Raw genomic sequence first — 26,154 nt, 5'->3', positions numbered from 1 at the left:
GAGCTGCACATGAAAGCATTTATTCATACCCCTGATTGAGTACTAAAGGATTAAAGAGGCAGATGAGACTGTTACATGATCTTACCTTGGGCTTTTAAAGGGGGCTGTTTCTCTTTCACTCTGCTTTTTCTGCAAAAAAATGCTTCTTACCTTTAGCTCATAAAGCAGACAAGCCAGTTTGACCAGCTTGAGGGAAACACCGAACAAAGCTGCCAACTCCAATCACATGAACGCTAGTTACTAATTACCTTCTGGGCTCCCTGGGGAAAGATAGAGCAGCTCACTGATTGGATCCTGAGGTAGAAATAACCTCACATCTCCCCGTGCTCCAACTGGAGTAGCCAGAAGAACGTTTAAAATGCTTTGGGAGACATTTTAAGACACTTTAAGAAGGACAGATTCAGCCTTAGGCTACACTGCACCTGTGCACATCTCAGTTCAACCCAGGCCCATGGAAGAGAGCGATAAAGCGTGTGTCTTTGAGCACAGTGAAAATGTGCGAAACCCATGAGATGAGGAAAGAAAGAGAACTGGAGGAGAAAGGGCACTGGAGCTCCAGCTGGGAGTATGAAGATTGCAGGAATCTACAGAAAAGGGACCTTACAGCGCTGGATGGACTTTACAGAGAAGGTGACTTGGATTCCAGATACCAGACCACAGGGCAGAATCAACCCTACAGAAAAAGGCATTGTGGATACTGGGATTTTGAGCAGAGTGAACCAAGCTCTATGGACAATGAGGAAGCAAAGGAAAGTAGAAAGGACTGTATGTACCACGGAAGTGTGACTCCAGCCTGTAATGATTATAAGAATTCAGAAAACGTAGATTATGGGAATCCGAACCCTGCGACTAAGGATGATTGGTTTGCAGGAAGCCCAGATGTAACCTGGAAAGCTGGAGGATATGGGGAGACGAATGGCCGCGTAAATCGTAAGAATCTGAATAGTAATCCTGAGGACTCTAAAGAAACTGGACAATGGACTGGCTACAGGGGTTTGGATGATTCTGTGGAGAATTTTGGTCAACCTCAAAACCGGCATATAGACCGCAGGAATTTTAATTACAATCTTGAGGATTGTAACGAAACTAATTTTTATTATAGAGACCTCAATGATTTATATCATGTTCCTGGGAATTATACTAATGGTCAGTCTGCAGACTTCCCAGACTTGAATGGTGTCAATGAAGGTAATGAATTTGTCAAATACTGTGACAGGGACAGGAATGTTTATCAGAATGATAAAATCGATCTCAAAGTGAAGACTCATGCCGGGGATCAGAGTAATTTTGATATGGAGAATAGAGGCTCTGATACTCTGTTTGCAAACTGTGAATATAAATTTCAGAATTACAGAGGAACAGATTCTCTCCACCAGATGAAGACTTTGGAGTGTAATGGCCTTGACAGACTAGGAATGATGGCACCTGGGAGCAGAGGGGTCATCCCGGAGGGTCTGCGGAATCAATGGACCACGGGGAACCAAGGAGAACATCATCGTGGCATTCCTTGGGGCACTTCATTAGAGAAGAATAGCTGGCATTTAGAGGAAGAGAGAAAATTAAATGGCCCGGAGACTTGGAAAAGGAATAGCCGCTTCCGCAGCACAGCACCCAGCACCCTGAGATGCTCAGAATTTGTGCAAAACAGGAAGAGAGCCCAAGGTATGAACTCAGCCAGTCTTCTTAGAGGATAAGACCTGGGAATAGATAAAAGGGGCGATGGTTCTACCAGGTACCAGGTACATTTGTTTACTTAAGGAACCTGGCCCCCCAAATTCTTATTAAGTGTATCTTGAATGAGAACAGCCTTAGAGATTTAATTCTTCTGGGTGGCACGTCACAGAGCGAGAGCGTGCATAGTGCTGTAAATTTGTGACATGGCTTTCAAAATCACACTGTTGTCACGGGAACTTTCCTTTACCTTTCTTGGTTTTTGGCAGGGTCTCTAATCCCAGGTATCTTTCCTTTTTTACTTTAATATCTTTTGTTTGTCTTATGGAGACGGCAAGTTCTTTACCAGGGCACCAAGTGAAAATTTATTTTCCTGGAGTGTTCTTTCTCTCAATCCCTGCACTTTAGACATTAGGGGGAAAGAAGACTTAACTTGTTTTATAGTTTGTTCATTCCTTGACATTCAGGAATCTTAAGTGAATGGTGAGCACTAAAACCCTTGTGGAAATGAGAAGATTATTTATATTCTTCATGGTGCTTTGTACATGTTAGGTATTCAGATGACTTCATCTCACTGAGCTTTAACTAAGGTATCGGTAAAATGGGGATATTAAGAGTCTTTTATCATTAGAGGTTCTTTCTTTCTTGCCAGTTTGTCTTCTCCAGGTCTCAAATGAACTATGTTTATTTTATTTTGTTGCTGTTCCTGTTAAATCTTTAATTTTTTTTTTTTAATATGTGTTATACTCATGCCAAGCAGACTTTCTGGTTTTGGCCAATTTAGGGGAGAGTCCAGCATATGATGAGAGGAGAAGGATTAGAGTCAGAAAATGTGAACGATCTGGAAAATCCATGTCACACCTTCCTCTCAAGTGAAGCTTTCTCATCCAGGTCTCCTTCAGAATAGGCCCACCGGTTAGATTTGTGGTGGGGGTCACTGAAAACATAAGTCCCTGGTGTGATCCTGGAACTGCCAGTGGTTTATCCAGTGGTCTTTCAACACAGGCTTGACTTAACTTGAATTTCCAGGGCACCATTTTGGACAAAGCAGGCTTTCTACCTGTATTTATAAAGGTAAAAATGAAACCCGGCTTTAGTTGGGAGGCTGAGATATTTAGCAGCTAGGTGTTTTTTCCTAGGTGCATTTTTGCTCTGAAATGATAGGGATTGGATGACTTCTAAATTCCTTCCAGCTCAAAAAAAAATCTGATTCTGTGATTCCTTAGGTTAGTTTTTGCATCGTTCCTTTGCCCTTCCCCCACAGCCGTTCCTTAGATGAACTTTGTTTCCTATCTTTGGTTCCTTATTGTATTAAGCCTCCTAATTGTGTTTATTCTGTTTGACTTAGGAGTCAAAGACTTCTCTCTGGAGTGTTGTAATATGCCCTGTGAGCTCTCTGAAATCAGCTCAGTTCCACCTTATACCATTTCCATTTCCATTTTTACAACTCTCGCTCTACTTGAGGACTTAACTAACTTTTGATAGTGTATTCATATTGACACCCCTTTTTATACCGCTAATATCCTCCTTGACTTGCAACAAAATCTTAGTCTGTCCCAGAGATCTTTTTGTTTTCTAATGTTCTTTGCTAGCAGTTTTACAGCACATGTGCCACTGCCCTTCCTGAAAGTTACACAGTTACAACAGTTGATTACAGAAAGGAAACAAGCTTTGGAGTTGGTCTTCTGCCTTGAATTCACATCTCAGCTCCACCATTTACTAATAGTGTAACTTTAGACGAATTACTTAGCTTCTCTGAGCTTTGGATTTATTTGTAAAATGAAGATGATCATACCTGTCTCATAGTGAGATAATATAAATAAAACACTTAATCACATGTCTGGAACATAGTAGGTGCTCATAAGTTATGATTTCTTCATCTTTTATCTACCCACCTCTCTTCCCCCTTACAAGTCCTTGCCCTACCCCGACTATCACTGCATGGTCCCCGCCCTGCTGAGTTCCAGACTGACACCCCCGCCCCCACCAACCCTCGGACCCTGTGTTTGCAGGTGTAATTATCCAAGTGGAATGCCCGTGCCTTCCTCTCTCCCACTCTTCCCCACCCTCCACCTGCTGTATCTGAGAGACAAAGCGCTGTTCAGTGCCTGCTCCTCGACCGTCTCCCAGGCTAGAAACCAAGCTGTTCTGCCAGGGTTTTTCCTTCCCCTCACCTGTCTTATCAGTTTCTCCTGTGAAGGCCTCAAGCTTAGATTTTTGTTAGGGCAGGTTTGTTATGGTTTTGCCCTTAGTCCTAGGGTGTGGCTCCTCGTCCTAGGAGGTGGGCCTTACTCCTAAGGTGCGGCTCTGCAGAGGTTTCTAAGTGGGACACTGGACATATTTATTGAACTTCCTGATTTGAAGGGACTCAGATTTCAAACTGTCTTCCCAGCTGCAGAGAGTTGTGAATATCTGCCGGAGTCTTTAGCCTCCAGCTGTTATCGCTTTCTGCTGGGTTCCCTGGAGTCTCATCACTGCATGCACAGTTCAAGGATTTGAAGGGAATTTCTGCATAGATTTTGGGGCTGTCCTCTCTGCAGCTTCCTCTTTTGCAGGATTTCTCCCTTAACATCAAGCCACTTCAGAGCCCCAGAACCTTTTTGACTCTGCAGCCCAGTAAGATTACCACTTGTTGGCTCTCAGTTTTTGCTTTATTCTCCAGCATGCTGAAAGACTAGGGATTGCCTTGGGGTAGGGGGAGGAGGTATCAGATAAATAGGGATCTTACCTAGTTTTCTATCCATGTTTCGAGTCGTATCCCCTCCAGTTTCTGGCTGCTTTTGGTGGCTTTCTAGTGTCTTCACGCAGTTATTTTTTTTAAAAAAAATCTTGTCCAGAGTTGCTAACAATTTTCCACAGGGAGATTAGTACAATGTACGTTACTCTACCATTACTAGACCAAAAGTCAACACTAGGATTTTACACTTGCTAATAACATAAATAGTTATGATGGGAAGGGGACCTGGTGCTTCAAATTCCATGTTAACTAGGTTAATTTAAGTGATATTAAGATATCTAAATGAAGAACTCTTACAGAGAGAAATAGGAAGCTGGAATTCAGATGTGAGTTATGGCAAATGGTTCAAGGTCGGAAGGAAGGCTACAACGCAAAATCCTCTTATATTATTACTAGAAGGAACCTGATCAACAAGTCCAGTATTTTATACATGTGGGTAACCACCCGTGATTGGGTTTTGAAGTCTGTTTAGTGGGTTACAACTAGTATTTTTTGAAAAATAAAATAGAAATGAATAGAAAGTTTCAAGTACATCTCATGTAGTAAAAGCAAGCCTGTAATACTTCTGAGTGTGTGTATATACACATACATACATGGATTAGATAAATGTATGTATGTATCTACTGAACCGCAATGTAAAATGTGAGTCACAGTCTGAAAAAATACTTAAATCCAACTCACTCAGTTTATAAATGAAGAGACAGAGCTCAGAGAAGTTGAACCGTGTGGCCAAGGTAACTGGTCGATCCTTAGACCAGGAATAGAAACTGGGTCTCTTGATGCCCAGACCAGTGCTTTTACTACAGCACCACAGTTAAAGCCAGAAGTGCAGGTTTAGGTTCATTTCAAATAAATGAACTTAGAAGAACAGAAAAGTATTGTGTTAGGGGAGCCAGAGAAGGGCTTCGAATGGAGTGGGTTCAACTGTGTTACATGCGGCAAAGCTATGAGAGGATGTGTTCTAAGTAAAGACATTTGCATTGGGGACATGAGGTGAGGAATAGGAGCAACAGAGACGCAAGGCATATTATGGGGAGTTTAGGAGGGAAGTGGTGATAAGGGATATATAGTCATCTCTTGGTATCTGTATCTTCGAGGGGTTGGTTCCAAGACCAACACCCTACCCCCACCCTCACACCCTTGCAGATACCAAAATCCACAGATGCTCAAGTCCCTTCGATAAAATGGCATAGAATTTACGGGTAACCTAATGCACATCCTCCCATATACTTTAAATCATCTCAATTACTTATAATGCCTAATACTCTGTAAATGGCTGTAAATGCTGTGTAAACAGTTGCCAGTGTAGCAAATTCAAGTTTTGCTTTGGAACTTTCTGGATTTTAAAAATATTTTTGCTCTGCAGTTGGTTGAATCAGCAGATGCAGAACCTGTGGATACAGAGGGCCTACTGTAGAAGCGATTCCTTAAAAGTTCGGACAGTAATTGCAGTGGAGCAAGAAAATCTTCTTGTTTTGTTTTTCTCCCAAGATAAAAACCTGCGCAGATTTGAAGGCACTTTTCCCAGTGTTACACAGATAGTTCAAAGTTTTTAAGACTCTCAGAGTCAAGGTTTCTTTTCATTGCAAGTATGTGAATATATCTCTGTAGCTACAGTCTGTATTCAAACCACTGGAATAAAATATCTGCCAGTCAATCCAAGACATTAGCTTTTTTTTTTTTTTTTTTTTTTTTTTTAGTATTTATTTACTATTTATTTGATTACATTGGGTCTTAGATGTGGCACACGGGATCTTCATTGTGGCATGCGGGATCTTTCATTGCGGCACACAGGCTTCTCTCTAGTTGTGGCATGTGGGCTCCAGAGCACAGGGGCTTAGTTGCCTCACAGCATGTGGGATCTTAGTTCCCTGACCAGGGATTGAACCCACATCCCCTGCATTGGAAGGTGGATTCTTAACCACTGGACCACAAGGGAAGTCCCCAAGGCATAGCTTTGTATCGTTCTTAATTTCATAGGCTGATTACAAGCCATGAGTATAGCAGGTGCCAAGAGGTCTCTGCCCCTCCAGAGACCAGGGGCCTGCTTCTAGGAATTAACTGGGCAGTAACAAAAGTTCAGCAGAATGAACTGTGGCATTTCATCATCATCAGTAGTAATAGTGGTACCACTTTAATTTACATGCTTTACAGTTTTCAGAGCCCTTTTTGCAGCTTTTATTCTAATTTGGTTCTGTTTTAACAAACATGAGCCATTCATGTATCTTTATCTAACAAATTTACTGAGTACCAAACACTGTATTATGTTCTGCTTAGACAGAAATGACCTTAAGACCCTGAGGAGGGCTAAGGCTGTTGTTCTAGTACAAGTGGACTGACGCCAGGTACCCCGTGGACCAGCTATTCCCTTTCTCTGTATCCCTCTCTCACAGGCCATCTTTCCTCAAGATGTTTTTGCTGTTCTCTGAGCCTCCGCCTTGGTCTTCTCTCACAGACCAACACCTTCCACTTATATTTTCTACTCCTTCACTAGATTGCACATAACCATAGTTGTCCCAACACTCTCCGGGGCATTCTTGCAGCTTCTGCCTCTGTTCTATCTAATCTGCCTGGTAGTTCTTAATTCAGATTCCCAGGAGAGAGTATAATGGACTCAACTTGAGTTTTTTAGTTAGGCCTTATCATATGAATTAACCGTTCATTGATTAGGTATCCATCCGTGGTCCAAATGGCAGTGGTGAAGGCTGGGATGGGGAATCACCTAGCTTAAATCAGAGCTCTAGGGACTGTTGGTGGTGCCAATTTGGTATGTAGAGGGCTCTGGAGGCGGCAGGCTTTCTGAGGCTTGGCGAGCTCAGCCCCAGCATTTGGAAATGGGTGGAGATATCTTTTGGTTGTCACAATGGCAGGGTGCAGGGGACTACTTGCATTTATGAGGCAAGGACCAGAGACACTAAATGTCTTCAGGGTGTAGGACCATCCTACACAGTGAAGAATTGTTCTGCCCCAAATGCAAGCCGTGTCCCTAATGAGACATTGGATAAGATAAGTAAGACTTGTGCCTGCCTTCAGGAACTCACAGTTTTAAACAGAAAGCAGCATATAAGCAAATGATTCAAATACAATTTTATAACTGCAATAAGAAGAACTATTAGGTAACTATTAGGTACCTTCCCCCACCTTGGCCCTGATACCTGTGTAACTTTGTGTAAATTATTTATTCTCTCTATGCTGCAGTTTCCTCATCAACAAAACCAGGTAATGTACGTACATGATAGTATTATGAGGAATAGGTGAGTTTATAGATGTGCAAATATTCAGAATAGTGCAACAGAGCCTGGCATATAGTAAATGCTAAATAAACATGAGCTGCTATCATCATCATCATATCAATCATACTATACCAGCACAGAGATCCCATATCCCCTTTGAATGCAGTTCAACAGGTATTATTATTTTTTTTTTTTTGGGGGGTATGCGGGCCTCCCCCTGCCGCGGCCTCTCCCGTTGCGGAGCACAGGCTCCGGACGCGCAGGCCCAGCGGCCATGGCTCACGGGCCCAGCCGCTCTGCGGCACGTGGGATCCTCCCAGACCGGGGCGCGAACCTGGTTCCCCTGCATGGGCAGGCGGACGCGCAACCACTGCGCCACCAGGGAAGCCCCAACAGGTATTTATTAACTAGTGTTTGTACTTAGCACTGTACCAAGCATTGGGGTATCCAGGGAAGGATACCTCCCCCCGCTTCCCCCCCACAGGAGTTTACAGATCAGTTGAAGAGACAAAATGTAAAAATATGAATAATTAAATAAAGTGCAGAAGTATCTAGCATAGACAGTTAATGCTATGGACAATCAGAAGAGGAAAAGCTCAGTTTTTACTTGAGTTAATGGAAAAGACTTAAGGAAGATGTTTGAATTTGAGCTAAAGCTTAAAGGAGTAGTGGGGTTGAGATAGGAAGAGAGAAGCAAGGAGAAAATTCCCAGTTGGGTAAAGCCTATGAGCAAAGATGCAGAGTTGTGGTGACAAAGAGGAACACAGTGTGGGGAAGAGCTAGCGTATTGAAATCTTACAAACCAGATGGGAGTTTGGACCAGAACCCGAGGAAGAAGTCAGAGCTGGACCTGCCCGTGGTGATTCACCCTCTGAGACGTGATCACTGACACTGTGAGTGGATGACTTCTCTGAGGATGGGAATGGCTGGGGAAAGCACAAGCGTCTGAGAACTGGGCTTAGGGGACGCCCACAGCGTGGGACAGGAGGAGGAGAGATGGGCAGGAACACTAGGGGAGGGCAGAAGAAAACCGGAGGGCATAGAGTAGGAGAGAATGGCCAACACTCTCAGATGCTGCAGGGAAGTCAAGGATGATGCCGTGGATTTGTTGAGGTTATCGGTTGACCAAAAAGGCAATATTACTGGAATATAGTGATGACACAGAATTAATTGCAAAGGATTTAGATGGGGGAGGGAGGTCATAGAGGGAGGGGATGAAGACCACTCTTTCAAGACCTTTCATAGAATCAAAGAGGTGTGACTGTGGCTGAGGGGGGCACAGAGTTGAACAAAGTTTTCGTGTATTTGCTTTTTAAAATCAGGTGTCAGTGCTTGTTTGAAGATAGATGAGTAGGTAGGAAGCAAAGAAGAGGGAATGAGAAAATATGTGGAGGCAAAAGGAAATAAATGAAGGGCCCTATTTTGTCAAGAGTTGGGAGATAATCGAAGCTTTAGAGAAAGTAAGGAGGTCCTGCCTACTGGGATCATGTGTGGTAGTCTCAGTAAGCTAGACTGTCTACTTTCTCCACAAGCTGTTACCTACATTATTTTTATGTAATGTTTCATCATCAATAAAGGAATATTGCTCTGGGGAGATCCCAGGTCTCTGTAAAAGCAAAAAGATAACCAGGAAAGGCAAGAAATTGAGGTAGGATAGGAAGAGGCAGTATTCTAGGGTATTGTCATTCCTGTGGACCTGAGGATGTTGAAGTGGAGCAGTGGGAGGGGGTGAATCCAAGCAGCTAACTTGCAGTGCCTCGGCAGGCCCAGCCTTCAAAGGAATGTTGGACTGGGAGCTCAGAAACTTGGCGCTCCCACCCTAACACCACAGAGTTTTCCAATTTGATATTTCCTGAGAAACCAGAAAGTGCCCGAACTGTGTAAACATCAAGCTGTCAAGTCACAGGGGTGTGACGGTGCAATGCAAGTCATTTCTGGTGGGAAGATACACATTTGTGTACATGGCCGCACAGCAGAGAGCAGGTCTAGATTCTAGATCACAGACCTCATTCCATGGTGTCAAGAAACCCCTTCAAATCATAAGCTGAGAGGAGGCAAACAGATGAAATATATTGCATTTCGTTGAATCTAAAACACCATCTATTGTAAGACACTGAATAATTTATGTAGCATTAGAAAGAAAGAAGAGGGAATTCCCCAGTGATCCAGTGGTTAGGACTCAGTGCTCTCACTGCCAAGGGCCTGAGTTCAATCTCTGGTCCGTGGTTGGGGAACTAAGATCCCACAAGCTGAGTGGCATGGCCAAAAATGGGGGAAAAAAAAGTGTTTTTTAATAAAAATAAATACATTTTAAAAAATTAAAAAAAGAAAGACTTCTAATTAGAATACTTTATTTTTTTTTAACTAGTTTCTTTATAAAAATAATTAATTAATTAATTAATTTTTATTTTTGGCTGCCCCGGGTCTTAGTTGCAGCACGTGGGCTTCTTAGTTGTGGCACACGGGATCTTCGTTGTGGCATGCAGGATTTTTACTTGCAGCATGTGGGCCCTTAGTTGCGTCGTGTGGGCTCTTAGTTGCGGCATGCATGCAGGATCTAGTTCCCCAAACAGGGATCGAACCCTGGCCCCCTGCATTGGGAGCGTGGAGTCTTATCCACTGGACCACCAGGGAAGTCCCTAGAAGACTTTAATTAACATGCTATTGATTGGAAAACACATTTCCATTTCTGAAATGTTAAAATATGAAAAAGTGTGCATCTTAGCATCTACTGAAATATGGAGATGCTTCCACTTACCATTGACCTCACAGCAATATTTAGACAAAAATTATTGTAGAATTCCTCTAGTCCTTTCCTCAGTGATTTGGAGATATGGAATTCAGTTTCCTCTGCTCTCCACCCTCCGCCCTTCAGGGGAAGATTGAAACCTTATTTACCCCAGTGTCATAGGTATGGCAGCTAAATACTTAAGACAAACAAAAATTAGGATATTTAATGATTTTTTAAAATCTTTGCATAGTGTTTTTCATTACAGTCATGCAGAACAATGTGTAGGGCACTCTAAATAATAATAATTGGTGCCTTCTCTTAAGTGCTGGTTGCTGTGCTACCTACTGTAGATTAGGTACAGATGAGGTATACAGAAAAGTTCAGTAGACTCTAGTCTCCATGATGGCAGTGAAGGTGATGTTTCCAGACCCTTACATAGCGTACAGTAGGTACTCAATGAATATTTGTTATCCAGTGAAATATTCTATTTGAGGGCACAGAACATGTACATCAAAAGATAAATAGTAAGTATTATTTTGTGTTGTTACCCAAGAAGTAAAGTTTAGAGAAAAGAGTAATCCAAGGACTAGAGAAGCCTTCATCTAACTGGGCTAAAAGGACAGTAGGTAAGCAGAAAAGCACAGAGACAAGCTGAGCTTGTTATGTTCAAGGAATAATAAGGAAACAAATACTTAAAATATGTTGGGCTATGTTCCACAATAGCTCAGACCTTGGGGAGAGGAAGTGACTAACTGCCCAGGTTAGTCACTAAGTGACACACTAAGTGACCCTCCTTGTGGAGCTAGTTAGAGACTAGTGTAGTTATACCAGACCAAGAGGAGTAAGTGAAGTAACAGAGTAGGAAAGTACATAAGATTTTAGAGCCTGGACGTAACCAAAGAGGCTCAACTGCTCTGTTATACACACCTGGAGACAACAGCCCAGAGAGGTTGTGTAACATGTCAGGTAAGATGGGGGCAGGGCTAGATCCCGAATCTTTTGACTTGTAGTCTGAGTACCTTAATTCGCTGAGCCTGCTGCCCTCTCAAGATCTAGAAGCAGCTCCACATATGTCCCTAGAAATGGAAGCCAGGGGAGATATAGGGGAACAGAGTTACTATTGGGATGCCGAGAGCTCACTGAAGCCCGTACAGCATGAATGACTGGGGTCCCGGGGAAAACCCAATTTATGTTCCCTCATATTGAGGTTTTGTTTTTTTTTCCCAGGTTTCAGCTAGAAAATAAGATAGTACTAACTGATATCCTAGGCTTAATCAGATTTTACCATAAAAATATTGGATCACACTTGGAAAGAATCCTTATTTTGAAAGACTGGGTTCACCCTTTTTAAATTAATGTAACCAAAATACGTAATGCTTAAGTTCATTCTATTTTGTATTATTGTTTTGTTTCATGAATTTATGTCTAAGACCACCTAGTTTCACCCCACTTGGTTTGCTGTTCCTGAGCACCAGACAGATGAAATGACTTGCCTGAGACGGAAGAAAGCTTTAGAGGGCTTTTCAGCTTTCTGTACTTTGCCCCATCTCCTAGCAGTCTGCTTGGTAGCTCTCTATTCAATATTCTCATATATTTTTGTAATTAAAACTTTGAACAGGATTATAACTCAGATCAACTGGTTTTTGTTTTGTTTTGTACACAATTCTAAAAGATACATAAAGTGTTGTGAGAACAAGTAGAAGGAATAAAAGTAAACTAATAGAAGCTGAAGAAAATCTGGTTTTCTAGAGTAGGATAGAAAAATAACCAGAGGGTCCTGTTAATGAGCAAAATTTGAGACATCACTGTAATGTTATTATCAAAAATGGAAATACAGTGCAGGAAACAGCCACACTCATCAAAAAGCCATACAACCCAGAACAGGCCTTGACATTTGATGGAAAGCACCGGCTTGAGATGCTACTTTTGAACAGTTATTAGCTGCGTGGTCTCAGGCAAGTCATTTCATTGCTTTTTGCTCTCATTTGTAAAATGAGAGCAATAATACCTTCCTTCAAGAGACCTGGTAAATAAAACATCAGATGTGTGTCTGAAAATAAAGTTTTCATGTAAAGTTTTGTTGGCTGATTGTAATCAAAATTTGCTTATTAAACAGTGATGGTTTATTTCTAATTATTATTTTACAAAAACTGTCTTTGCCTTCTTGATTATCTCACTTCTGCTGCCTAAAGATTCAACAATAATAATAACGTCATAGTTTTAAGCACCCTAACAGCACACCTTTCTAGGATTTGGTGAGTGTTCAAAAATGGTAGGATCTAGTGTTAATTTCGCTATCCTGGCAGCATAAGAAGTTGCAGACTCTCGTACTCTGGGTACTTGACTCTTGTTTGCTCTTCTTTTAGAGGCCTGGGTAGGCCCTGGTAGAAGAAGGGGGAAATGGGAAGCTTTGAGCTAGGTTTCCCGAGGTGGAAACCCTCCCAGCAGGGATTGTGCTGGATGGAGGCTACTTGCCAAAACAGGCAAGGCAGTCACTGAGCAAAAGGCACAGGGAAAGTTTTTTCAGTTACTGTTGAGATTTAGGACCAAAATATAATAGATTCTTCCCTGAAGTCTGGTAACCCGGGAAGAGTCTGCTATGAGTCCTGCAGAAAAGCCGGGGACCACCGCGCTGAAAGTTTAACATTGAGCAGGGTAAACGTTCTCCAAATACAAGTTAACATAGGTGCTGAAGGAAAAGAAGTGGTGGGGCTAGGTGGGCCGGCTGGAGTGATGTGGTCACATGGAAAACCAGGACTTAGTGATCCTCCTACTTTGGCCTGGTGGGAATATGAACAAATTTAGAAAGATCGCTTCCTCTCAGAGTTTTCTAGACAGATTGCTAAGCAGGTGGGGTGTTTTTTGCTTTTCTTATTAGACTCGCAAATTGTTATTTCAAGTGTTTTTATTACCAATTTTCTTCAGCAATTTGAAGGGATTAGGTCAGGAAAGAAATCACGGATTATAAAAAAGTGAGGAAAGAATTTGAAAGGGATTTAACAGGGTAATTGAGAGAGGACTGAGTAGTAGAGTATTCTTGTTGTATAGCAAATGTTCTTTTTTCCACCTTATTATTCTTTGTCATGTCAACATTATACGTTCACTAGAGAAAAACTAGAAAATACAGTAAGTTGATAAGAAAAAAAAATCAGAATTTTGTCACCAAGACTTTTTCATTTTCAAATATGTGCATTGAAAATATTTCTCCCTTTTTAACAAAATTGCAGTTCTTTCACAAACTCTTTTGTAACCTTTTTCCATTTAACAACACACATGAGACAATGTTCTGTATTAATGAATATAAATCTGTATCTCAGTGGCTGTAATAGTATTCTCTTATGCAGATACACAACAATTTATTTAACAGGCCCCTTTTGGGAGAAATTTTGGTGGTTTCTAAATTTTCTTTATGCACTGATAAACATCCCTTCACTTGCATATAATTTCTGCCATAAATTGTCTGGAATACTATTGAATATTTACTGTGTATGACACTGCTAGATTTGATTCTGTCAGGGGGATTATTTACATTATACTGAGTAGGTTTTACAGCTATAATGATGTAAACATATGTATATGTGATTAAATACATAATTGTTCACAGTCTTCATGGTGGGTGACCTGTAGCTGTACAGAGGTTAAGTGTACGTTTTTGTTTTTGTTTTTTTTCCGGTACACGGGCCTCCCACTGTTGTGGCCTCTCCCATTGCAGAGCACAGGCTCCGGACGCGCAGGCTCACCGGCCATGGCTCACGGGCCTAGCCGCTCCGTGGCATGTGGGATCTTCCTGGACCGGGGCACGAACCCGTGTCCCCTGCACTGGCAGGCGGACTCTCAAGCACTGCGCCACTAGGGAAGCCCTAAGTGTACTTTAAAATCACATCATTTTATCATTAGCCACCAGGTAGTCACCAAAACCCACAAGTAGATTTCCAGGTCACAATTCCCAGGATTTGCCTGCCTGGAAAAAGCACTAGAGGCAGAGTAGCAATTACAGGCTCTGGAGCCAGTGTGGGCTCACATCTTCCACATACTTGGCCAGTTACTGAATTTCTCTTCATTCATCAGGAGTGAGATGGCGACGATAGTAGGATCATGATGAAGATTAAATAAGCCAGTATTTGTAAAGTGCCTGAACAATGCTTGACACATAGAGTAAGTGCCATATAAATATGTGGTAAAATTTAAAGTTAAAAAGAGCTCCATTCGATGGTGGAGGGAAGCAACAACCCGGGAGTTAGGCACCATCCCGTAAAGCCTCAGGAGTCAATGGCGCCATCCTAGTAGCAGTGGGATGGCTCTTTACCAAAAGTTCTTCTCTCAGATTGCTTAAAATTTCACTAGTAGAGATGAATCTTGGCTAGCATGACAGTTTGTCTTAAATTACTGGCAATACATTAATAGATTCTTGTGAGATTAAAAAGTACTGATTCAGCTCAAGTCCCCATTGATCCTTCTGTCCCGAATCCCAGTTCCCTCTCTGAGGCAAAACTCTCTGACAAGTTCAGTGTCTTCTCTTCCCAGACCTTTTTCTGTGCACTTACATATTATATTTGTGTATATGGAAATATGTAGAGGTTTTTGCATGTTTTCTCTCCCTTTTTTTCTCTCTCCTCCTCTTCTTCCACCTTGTTTTTTTTTAAACAAAAAGGGCATGTCGTTCATCAACTTTCTTTTCCTCACTTTCTTTTAAAATGTAAACGTTGTGAGCTGTGAGCATGCCTCCCAATTCCAGTGAATTACTCTGTGCCTGCGACCAGCCAGGTAAGATCTGCATTCTGATGGCTTTAGGGTAAAGGTACCTAGAGTAGCAAGACCCAGGGGAAAGTGAGGCCTGTGCCTGGCCAGGGAGAGGGACTGCCTGCCGAATGAGAGGTCCTAAGGGCAGAAAAGTAGACAAATGCTGCCCCTTTACCTCTTTGCCTCTTATCATAAGACTGCTTCCCTGAAAAGAGTATCCAGAAAAACACAACATGTAGCAAGGGGTAGGAAAAAGAGATAAAACTCGTGATTAAAAACTCCTGAAGTGGGCTTCCATGGTGGTGCAGTGGTTAAGAATCTGCCTGCCAATGCAGGGGACACGGGTTCGAGCCCTGGTCTGGGAAGATCCTACGTGCAGTGGAGCAACTAAGCCTGTGTGCCACAACTACTGAGCCTGCGCTCTAGAGCCCACGAGCCACAACTACTGAAGCCCGTGCACCTAGAGTCCTGCAACAGGAGAAGTCACCGCAATGAGAAGCCTGTGCACTGCAACGAAGAGTGAGCCCCTGCTCACTGCCACTAGAGAAAGCCCGCACGCAGCAACAAAGACCCAACGCAGCCAAAAATAAATAAAATAAATACATTTTAAAAAAACCAGCCTAAAAAAAACACAACTCCTGAAGTGGAGTTGTGGCTGTTTTAGGACTAGGAAAGGAAAGCTAATAGGGAGAAGGCATTGAGTCTGAGCAGAGCTGGGCCTGCTCTTCTGCATCTCAGTCCAGGAAGTGGAGGATTCCAGCTCCGTCCTTTAGAACAGGCCCTGTTGTGATAGCCTGGAGGACTCGGGACGATTCATATGTAAATATGGGAAAGCCTGGGGGAAATGCCTACCCTATTCAAAGGATTTTAGGGGGTTGTGGAGCATTCCAGAGCTCTGGGAAGATTCTACTCTGTCTGCCAGCCCTTCCACCCGTGGGAACATTTGCACCAGAATTTTGGCGCTGCAGGTATGTTCCGGGGTTGCTGGAGCCTCACAAAAGCAGGTAGAACAGTTAGCCGCCTCATTCAAGTGCCGCTTGGGACCTCGCCGGGGTTCAAAGATTTTCCCCAGCAAAGACGGAGCCAGCTTTCAGAGGCAAGGGAAGAGTGAGCGGCTTTTCTCTTTAACTCTGCTTTGGAATGTGGTTGGTAGAGTTGTGGGAAGCTGCTGGTTAACTGAATCGCTTCCTAGGAACACTGAGGTATGAGCCTGGGACCATGCACTAACCTGAGGGGGTGAGGATATCTTGAGAAGGAGTGGAATGGGGACTTGCGGGGGAGGGGATGGGGTGGGACAAAAGAAAAAAAGCAACCCATTCCTAATTGCTTTATCACAGTAGTAAGTTTGTGCAGTCAGCCCCAGCTCCTAACGCCTCCTGGCCGCCCAAGGAAGAAAGTGGGGCTAGTCTGCAACTTTTATTGTTAGGCTGGTACTGGGCCTCAGTTTCCTCCATGTGCTTCTGCATCCCCAGATTTTATTGTTCTTACAGAAAAGTGGAATTTTATGGTATCTGAACCATTTCTCCTCAGTGCATTTTACCGTAACCTGGTACAGGTGGCATTTTCTGGCCCGTTGTGGGAGAACTAACTTGTGTTGAGTAATTACCTTGTTTAATTTGCTCAACAGTTCTGCAAAAGAGGTATTATTATCCTCATTGTACGTATGAGGATGTTGAGGCCCAGAGGTGAAAATGGACTTTCTCAGGGTTCCCCAGTTAAAGAGTGGGGGAGTGCGGAATTCAAAGGCTTTCAGGGTGAGGGGCCCCCTCTCTCACTTTGGTGTCCCAGATAGTAAAATTGTCGATCATTTTTTTCCCCCTAGGGTATATTTGGAATAATGGAAAAACAATTTTACATTTGCAGCTATTTCAAGCCAGGTATTTCTAGTTTGATTTAATCCTTGAGTATTAATTCATGTGTGTGTGGAGCCTGGAGGTCACCTGCATCTTCAGAAGCACCTAGCATTTTGTTAAAACTGCAGATCCACCCAGATTTACTGAATCAGTCTCAGGGGTGGTGCCCAGGAAACTACAATTTAGCAAAAACACCCCACAGGGATTTTTGATTGAGCTAAACTGTTTTCCTTTTTGTTTTTTAAAGTCTGTTTCAGAGTTTATAAATCCACCTGCAGGGAAAAAAATGGCATGCTGATATTTTAGAACAATTGTTACCATTTCTTTTTCTCTTTTTAAATATAAATAAAAATCTAATTGAGTCTCTTAGGTTGTAAGTTGCTGACTTCTAATTGATGAGTGCTTGCTGGTATTTTATGCTTTCAAGTATTATAATTAATAGAACTTTGATTCCTGAGAGAGAATAGTTTTCAGGGAATTTTTAAGATTTAAGCAAATAGGCCCTGACCTTTTAAAATTGAGATTCCAGGCTAGAAAGGCAGAATGGTGCAGGATTAAGTGGATTTAAATACAGGATTTGGATTTAAATATATTTAGATTCAAATTCCAGAACTGCCATTTACTCACTACATAGGCTGGGACAAGTTGGTCAGTCTCTCAAAGCCTAGGTTTTCTTATCTGTTAAATGGGAATAATAATACTACTTCAGAGTTTTGATGTGAATATTAAATGAGTTCAGGGACATAAAACGTAAAGTGCCTGGCACGTGGTAGGAATTCAGTGAGTGTTCTCCCTTTCCATAGCTTTTCAGTCCTGTGTTTAAGGTGAATTACTCTTCTCAACTTACTGCTTCTGAAACCATATTTGGGACTGAAATTCTGCAGCTTTGAAATCACGAAGAAAATTTAAAATAAGGCCATTGAAAATCAGTTTTTTGTACACTACAATTAATTTAATCATAATTTACTTAATTTCTGATGAAATAAGAGTTATGCTTGAAATTTTGTCATTCTACCAAAAAAAAGAAATTTTCCGATTATGTCTTTTTAAGTTTTATTTTGAATAATATCAAATTTATAGAAAATTGCAGTGGTACACAGATCCTCCTTTATTCACATTTGCCAGTATTTAATATTATGCCATATTTTTGTTTTCATTTTCTCTCTTGCTCACTTTCTCCCTCTCTCTACACACACACACACACACACACACACACACACACACACACTTTTTTTCTTTACTGTTTGAGACTAGGTTGCATATATCATGCCCCTTAGTAAGTGCCAGTGTGTAATATGGATATTTTCATACATGACCACAATAGATGTGCCATTTCAGGAATTTTTTTATTAAAAAAATTTTTTTAATACAATTTGTAAAGGTTACTTTCTATTTACAGTAATTCGAAAATATTAGCTGTATTCTCTGTGTTATACAGTACATCTTTGAGCCTATCCTATACCCAGCAGTTTGTGCCTCCCACTCCCCCACCCTTTTATTGCCCCTCCCCGCCCACACTGGTAACCACTAGTTTGTTCTCTATATCTGTGAGTCTGCTTCTTTTTTGTTACATTCACTAGTTTGTTGTATTGTTTAGATTCCACATATAAGGGACTTCCCTGGCAGTCCAGTGGTTAAGACTCGGAGATTCCAATGCAGGGGGTGCAGGTTCAATCCCTGGTCAGGGAGCTAAGCTCCCATGTGCTGCATGGAGTGGCCAAAAAAAAAGATTCCACATATAAATATTATACAGTATTTGTCTTGTCTGACTTATTTCACTTGGCATGATGCCCTCCAAGTCCATCAGTGTTGCCGCACATGGCAAAGGTTTGTTCTTGTTTTATGGCTGAGTAGTATTCCATTGTGTGTTTGTATATGTATACACACCACATCTTCTTTATCCATTCATCTGTTGATGGACACTTAGGTTGCTTCCATGTCTTGGCTATTGTAAATAATGCTGCTGTGAGCACTGGGGTGCATATATCTTTTTGAATTAGTGTTTTTGTTTTTTTCAGATATATACCCAAGTGCTGTGAGCACTGGGATGCATATATCTTTTTGAATTAGTGTTTTTGTTTTTTTCAGATATATACCCAAGAGTGGAATTGGTGGGTCATATGGTAGTTCTGTTTTTAGTTTTTTTGAGAAACCTCCATACCGTTTTCCACAGTGGCTGCACCAGTTTACGTTCCCACCAACAGTGTAGAAAGGTTCCCTTTTCTCCACATCCTTGCCAACATTTGTTATTTGTGTTCTTTTTGATCATAGCCATTCTGACAGGTATGAGTTAATATCTCATTGTGGTTTTGATTTGTATTTCCCTGTGATTAGTGATGTTAAGCATCTTTTCATATGCCTGTTGGCCATCTGCATTTCCTCTTTGGAAAAATGTCTATTCAGTTCTTCTGCCCATTTTGAAATAGCATTGTTATTTGTTTGTTTGTTTTAATATTTATTTATTTGGTTGCACCGGGTGTTAGTTTTGGCAAGCGGGCTCCTTAGCTGTGGCATGCGAACTCTTTGTTGTGACATGCATGTGGGATCTAGTTCCCTGACCAGGGATCGAACCCGGGCCCCCTGCATTGGGAGCGCAGAGTCTTCTCCACTGCATCACGAGGGAAGTCCTGCGTTGTTTGTTTTTTTGATGTTGAGTTGTATGAACTGTTTATATACGTTGGATATTAATCCCTTATCGGTCGTATCATTTGCAAATATTTTCTCCTTTCAGTAGGTTGTCTTTTCATTTTGTCAGTGATTTCCTTTGCTCTGCGAAAGCTTTTAAGTTTAATTAGGTCCTGTTTATTTTTGCTTTTATTTCCTTTACTTTAGGAGATGGATCCAAAAAAATTTTGCTGCGATTTATGTCAGAGTGTTCTGCCTGTGTTTTCCTCTAAGAGTTTTATAGCATCTGGTCTTACATTTAGGTCTTTAATCCACTTTGAGTTATTTTTGTATATGGTGTTAGAGAATGTTCAAATTTCATTCTTCTACATGTAGCTGTCCATTTCAGGAAATTTTTAATTGGCTTAATCATACACCCAATCTATAGTCTATATTCCAATTTCATCAGCTTGTCCTATTAATGTCCTTTGTAGCAGTTTTTTCCCCAGATCAGGATTCAGTTCAGGATTACACATTGCATTTATTTGTCATCTCTTCAATTATCTTTTCTTCCTTTTTTTTTTTCTGGCTGCGCCATGTGCATGTGGGATCTTAGCTCCTCAACCAGGGATGGAATCCACACCCCTGCAGTGAAAGCTTGGAGTCGTAACCACTGGACCACCAGGGAAGTCCTTCAGTTACCTTTAATTGGGAATTGCTCCTCAGGCTTCCTCTGTCTTTTATGACATGACATTTTGAAGGATGCAAACCCCTAGGTTTGTCTGATGTTTCCTCAAGATTCATTTCAGATTATGCATCTTTGACTGGAATTCTATATAGGGATATTGTTTTATTTCTAGACATGACATTTGGAAGCACATGATGTCTATTTGTCCCTAATTGGTCGTGTTAATTTTGATTACTAGGGTATGGTGTAACCCATTTCTCCACTCTAGAGTCACTTTTTCATTTTTATTTATTTTATTTATTTATTTTTGGCTGCGTTGGGTCTTTGTTGCTGCCAATGGGCGCGGGCTTTCTCTAGTTGCAGCAAGCGGGGGCCATTCCCGGTTGCAGTGCATGGGCTTCTCATTGTGGTGGTCTCTCCTGTTGCGGAGCATGGGCTCTAGGCGTGTGGGCCTCAGTAGTTACGGCGCATGGGCTCAGTAGCTGTGGCTCACGGGCTCTAGAGCGCGGGCTCAGTAGTTGTGGCACACGGGCTTAGTCGCTCCGCAGCATGTGGGATCTTCCCAGACCAGGGCTCGAACCCGTGTCGCCTGCATTGGCAGGCAGGTTCTTAACCACTGCACCACCAGGGAAGCCCCTCTTTTTCATTTTTGTAATAAATAATTTATAATAACTAGTTCAAAACTATGTAGATTTCCTGATCATCATCAAAACCCTACCAACACCAGAATCATTCACTGATGGTTTGTGCCTGAACCAAATTTTATTCCGATGATTGCAAAATACTGATTTTTCTAATTCCATTGTTCTGTATTTATTAGCTGACATTCTACCATAAGAAAGAGCTTTCTCTTCTCCTCCATTTATTTATATACTTATATACTATCAATAAGAGCTCGTGGATTCTTATTTTAGTCAATGGATTACAGTGCTTTGCTGTGCTTAGTAATTTGATACTCAAATTGTGCAGATTTGGCCAGTGGGAGCTACTTCATGTTGGCTCCATGCCCTTTCCACATGAAGAATTCTGGTTCCTTTTACTGAAGAGTGGTTTTTAGAAACCAGAATCTGGGTTACACTTTTTAAACATTGGAATTCCTAAATTCTTAGAGAAGGAGCAGTGGGGAAGGTTTTTGGAGACTAAAATCTGCTGTGAAAGCCTAGTTTTCCGTAAGTAGTTTGAACACTTGTGTTTTTGCTTCTTAGATCTGGGTAAAAATATTCTTGTAAGCATACTCAGACTTGCTAGTGTGTTTACTTACCAAATTTGTCATTTTTTAAAGTGGATCTTAAGGAATTTGAAATAAACAGCAGAGATTGCTTCACTGTTGAAATTTTCTCAGTTGTTTATTTTAGCATTTAACATTCATTTTAAATGAACAAATGCCATCTCATCTTATGTATAAGATAATAGTTCTCTCCTCATATGTATCTAAGTAACAGGTATTTGTAAAAGCTAATGACAAAATACATATTTGTTTTCATTCTTAGATCATGTGGTGTGGTTCTATAGGGTATTATTTTTCATTGAAAATACTATTAAAGAACTTCCTACTTATAGGACATTTGTATCTTCCAGGACATTTGAAGTAACAAAACTTGCTTGTGAGTCTTCATTAATGTTTTGATAGGGAGAATCTAAACAATTTTTACATATTTTATTACATGCTAATATTAATCCATCATGACAGTAACTGGAATAAGGTGGGCCCTATAGTCACCCAGATCTCAGACAGATAATTCCTACCTAATTTTTGTCTTTCCCTTAGTTGGCATTATTATGTTCCCCATAATATTCTTTTTAATGTGCTGTATCAGTATTTGTAACTTCCAGCTTGGTATTTCTGCTGCTAAGTTCATGAAACGGGTTTCATACCTAACTAAGTGAAAGCAGTTCTTTTTATTTATTTATGGCTGCGTTGTGTCTTTGTTGCTGCGCGTGGGCTTTCTCTAGTTGTGGCAAGCAGGGGCTACTCTTCATTGCAGTATGCGGGCTTCTCATTGTGGTGAGACACGCAGGCTTCAGTAGTTATGGCACGCGGGCTCAGTAGTTGTGGCTTGCGGGCTCTAGAGCGCAGGCTCAGTAGTTGTGGTGCACAGGCTTAGTTGCTTTGCAGCATGTGGGATCTTCTTGGACCAGGGCTCGAACCTGTGTCCTCTGCATTGGCTGGCAGATTCTTAACCAAGCAGTTCTTTTTAAGAACAGCACCTCTTTCAACCTCTTTCCCAAGGAGGTTGTAGACACTGATTTGTCCTCTTAAAATGGGCCAGGTACTTGTTTTTAGGACAGATTCTAGAAATGGTATCGCAGATGGGAGAAGTTCTTTCTGCAGGGATGGCTTTCTAAGCTCTTCATCTTCATGATTAGAATTGACTTGAGGATCAGATTTCCTGATGGTTGACAATTGCGAGACCTTTGGTTCTCAAAGAATGTGTTCTTTTCAACTGAAACTATTGCAGAGGCCTGCTTTTACACCCAGAGCTACTGACCAGTTCTCTTTTCCTTTCTAGAAATGACACTCCTCTCCTCCCAGTCTTCAGCACTAGTGGCCCCTTCTGCGTCTGTGTCCACTGAAAGCCCAGAGCAGAGGATGCTGGAGAAGAGAGCCAAGGTGATAGAGGAACTTCTTCAGACGGAGAGAGACTACATTCGGGATCTGGAAATGTGCATTGAGCGGATCATGGTACCCCTGCAGCAGGCACAGGTGGGAACTGTGGGAGAAAGTTAGCTTTGCCTTGAACGTGTTTCTCCAAGCCTGATGCATTAGGGTATGGGAGCTTTCACCACAAAGATTTATTGGGTTTGAAATAAAATTTATTGGGTTTGCTGCTCTTAATTCAAGGGGCCCAGTTTACATATGTCATCAACTTAAGCCTTCACCATCCTGTCACTTATAGTCCATTATTAACTTATTAACTTAAGTTACTGCAATAATTCCTAGGACATTTCCTGTTTCTGTGGCTCCTGAAAACAGTTCCAGTGAGTCTGGGAGTGTCACTTTACTGGGAGGCTGTGCAATAATATAATGAAGTCTGGGGATGGTGGGTTACCTGGCTGTAGCACCTGATTGTATAAGGTTTATTCCAGAAAGTCTTACTAATGTGTGTATGCTAGACACTCTCTTAGATGCCGAAGATAGGGAAAAAACGTTAATGGTATCCCAGGGATTTACAATCCTGTTGCTTGTTACTGGACCACTTGGGCTCAGCTTGAGTGTGGACTCCTGGAGCAGTCACTCACAGAACTTCTCTAGGAAGTGGACGGTGCCATCCGATTTTGGGTACTGGGTGGAATTTGCGTCCCAGTACAATTATAGAAATTGGTTCTACGGTCATTTTACTATGGTAGTGGGGGAGGGGGGAGCAGAAAGTAGTTGGATCAAGGACAGACGGTGACACTAAAGGCGATGTTAGATGTTCCCATTCTGGAAACTTGGTGAGAGTGAGTGAAGATAACCTTGAGCAGTTTTTGTATCATCCTTGAAGAGATGTTCCTAATGTGAATGATATGCCATTAATTTTATTTCTATGCATCTTTGTTTTCCTTTCTCAGATACCAAATATTGATTTTGAGGGACTTTTTGGAAATATGCAGATGGTGATTAAGGTCTCAAAGCAATTATTGGCTGATCTGGAAGTCAGCGATGCCGTAGGTATGAGCCCCTGCCATTGTTTCAGAAGCGGGTTTTGTTTGTTTGTTTGTTTGTTTGTTTTGCGGTACGTGGGCCTCTCACTGTTGTGGCCTCTCCCATTGCGGAGCACAGGCTCCGGACGCGCAGGCTCAGCGGCCATGGCTCACGGGCCCAGCCGCTCCGCGGCACGTGGGATCTTCCCGGACCGGGGCACGAACCCGTGTCCCCTGCATCGGCAGGCAGACTCTCAACCACTGCGCCACCAGGGAAGCCCTGTTTGTTTGTTTTTTTAACTTCATAGGTAGGAGGCAGGGGGAGAAGGGCCCAGCTGGCATTGAGTAGTTTTGCTAGGAAAATTAAGTGTTAGTTACTTAGTTCCAAGGTTATTTGGCCCCCTGCTTCTCCTTTTATATACCTTGAGGTGATAGAAGATGCTTGCAATAGAAGAAATTTTTGTTGTCACGTGATACGATGTTTTTCAGACCGACAGTTGCAGTCTGTTAGTGGGTCATGAGATCAGTTTATTTTATTTTATTTTTTATTATTATTATTATTTTTTTTGCGGTACGCGGGCCTCTCACCGCTGTGGCCTCTCCCGTTGCGGAGCACAGGCTCCGAACGCGCAGGCTCAGCGGCCATGGCTCACGGGCCCAGCCGCTCCGCGGCATGTGGGATCTTCCCGGACCAGGGCACGAACCCGTGTCCCCTGCATCGGCAGGCGGACTCTCAACCACTGCGCCACCAGGGAAGCCCATGAGATCAGTTTAGAAACCAGTAACACAGTAGGTTTCTTACAGCTAAGGAACCAATCACACTTAGATAAACCCCAGTATCATAGCAGGCTGCTGGCAGATTCGTCCAACTTTGTGCAGGAAGAAGACATTGTTATTCTGGTCAGGAACAAACCTGCCGTCTGTCCAGGAAGGAGAATCTATCTCTATCTTCCAGGGCTTTCTGTTTATATAAACATCCTTGGAAATCTAATCTGGGACAAGAGCTGTCCCAAGTCATGTAGAAATGCCGTGGAGAATTGATCTTCAAAAAGTTGCCTTTCTTGGGAATTCCCTGGCAGTCCAGTGGTTAGGACTCTGAGCTTCCACTTCAGGGCACCTGCGTTCGATCGCTGGTCAGGGAACTAAGAATCCCGCAAGCCATGTGGCCAAAAAAAAAAAAAAGGATGCCTTTCTTTATTTATAGTCTTATTAATTTAAAAAAACTACTGAATGGTCTCTAAAAAAAATTAGCACCCAATATATATTTTTCCAGTAAAATAAAATAGAAAATATCAGAATGTACTGTAAATAATAACTATAGTTTTTTGAAACTTTTTTCCAATTCTTTGTATGTGAATACTGAGTCACGATTTTTTTCTTTTATTAATTAATTTACTTTATTTTTGGTTGCGTTGAGTCTTCATTGCTGCACACGGGCTTTCTCTAGTTGCTACGAGCGGGGGCTACTCTTCGTTGCAGTGTGCAGGCTTCTCATTGCGGTGGCTTCTCTTGTTGTGGAGCACAGGCTCTAGGCTCGTGAGCTTCAGTAGTTGTGGCACGCAGGCTCAGCAGTTGTGGCTTGCGGGCTCTAGAGCGCAGGCTCTGTAGTTGTGGCACACGGGCTTAGTTGCTCCGCGACATGTGGGATCTTCCTGGACCAGGGCTCAAACCCGTGTCCCCTGCATTGGCAGGCAGATTCTCAACCACTGTGCCACCAGGGAAGCCCTGAGTCATGATTTTAAATGTATTTACTCATGTGGGTCATTGTCAAAATGTTTGAAAAACAATTATTTCTTATAAACAAGGGAATTGTGTTAGTTATCTATTGCTGTGTAACAAATTATACTAAAATTTAGTGCCTTAAAACTAGAAACATGTTAGGTCACTTTCCTGTGGTTCAGCAATCTGGGAGTGGCTTAGCTAGGTGATTCTGGCTTAGGGTCTCTCATGAGGTTGGAGTCAAGCTGTTATCTGGGCTGCTGTCATCTGGGGCTCAATCAGTGATCCAGTTCCAAAAGCTCACTCAGCTCATCAAGCCTCGGTTCCTTGTCATGTGAGCCTCTTCACCATCTTCATGACCTCAGGACATGGCAGCTGGCTTTCCTCAAAGTGAGTGATCCAAGAGGAAGAGGAAGCTCAAGATGGGAGCCAGTGTCTTTTTTTAAAATTTATTTTTATTTTTGGCTGAGTTGGGTCTTCACTGCTGTGCACGGGCTTTCTCTAGTTGCGGCGAGCAGAGGCTACTCTTCGTTGGGGTGCGCGGGCTTCTCATT

The 26,154-nt window shown here is 42.1% G+C and overlaps 2 protein-coding genes across 12 annotated transcripts in view; both read left to right on the top strand.

Moving 5' to 3' along the window:
• Window positions 1–26,154, top strand: part of DNMBP (dynamin binding protein) — a 148,145-nt gene that overhangs the window by 60,957 nt on the left and 61,034 nt on the right. For all 11 annotated transcript variants that reach the window (XM_028482042.1, XM_028482043.2, XM_028482045.2 and 8 more), the window contains 2 exons: window positions 22,768–22,961; window positions 23,810–23,909. In XM_028482042.1, the coding sequence (XP_028337843.1) occupies window positions 22,768–22,961; window positions 23,810–23,909 (294 nt within the window). The remainder of the gene's footprint in view (window positions 1–22,767; window positions 22,962–23,809; window positions 23,910–26,154) is intronic.
• On the top strand, window positions 495–6,046 carry LOC129391620 (uncharacterized). Its single transcript, XM_055080810.1, has 2 exons — window positions 495–1,662; window positions 5,775–6,046. The coding sequence occupies exons 1-2, from the start codon at window positions 495–497 to the stop codon at window positions 5,780–5,782; spliced, it is 1,176 nt and encodes a 391-aa protein (XP_054936785.1). The 3' UTR covers window positions 5,783–6,046.

Source organism: Physeter macrocephalus, chromosome 20 (assembly GCF_002837175.3).
Source record: "Physeter macrocephalus isolate SW-GA chromosome 20, ASM283717v5, whole genome shotgun sequence".
Taxonomy (NCBI): Eukaryota; Metazoa; Chordata; class Mammalia; order Artiodactyla; family Physeteridae; genus Physeter; species Physeter macrocephalus.
The sequence above is the reverse complement of the archived record's forward strand: the minus strand, read 5'-3'. Positions and strand labels throughout refer to the sequence as shown.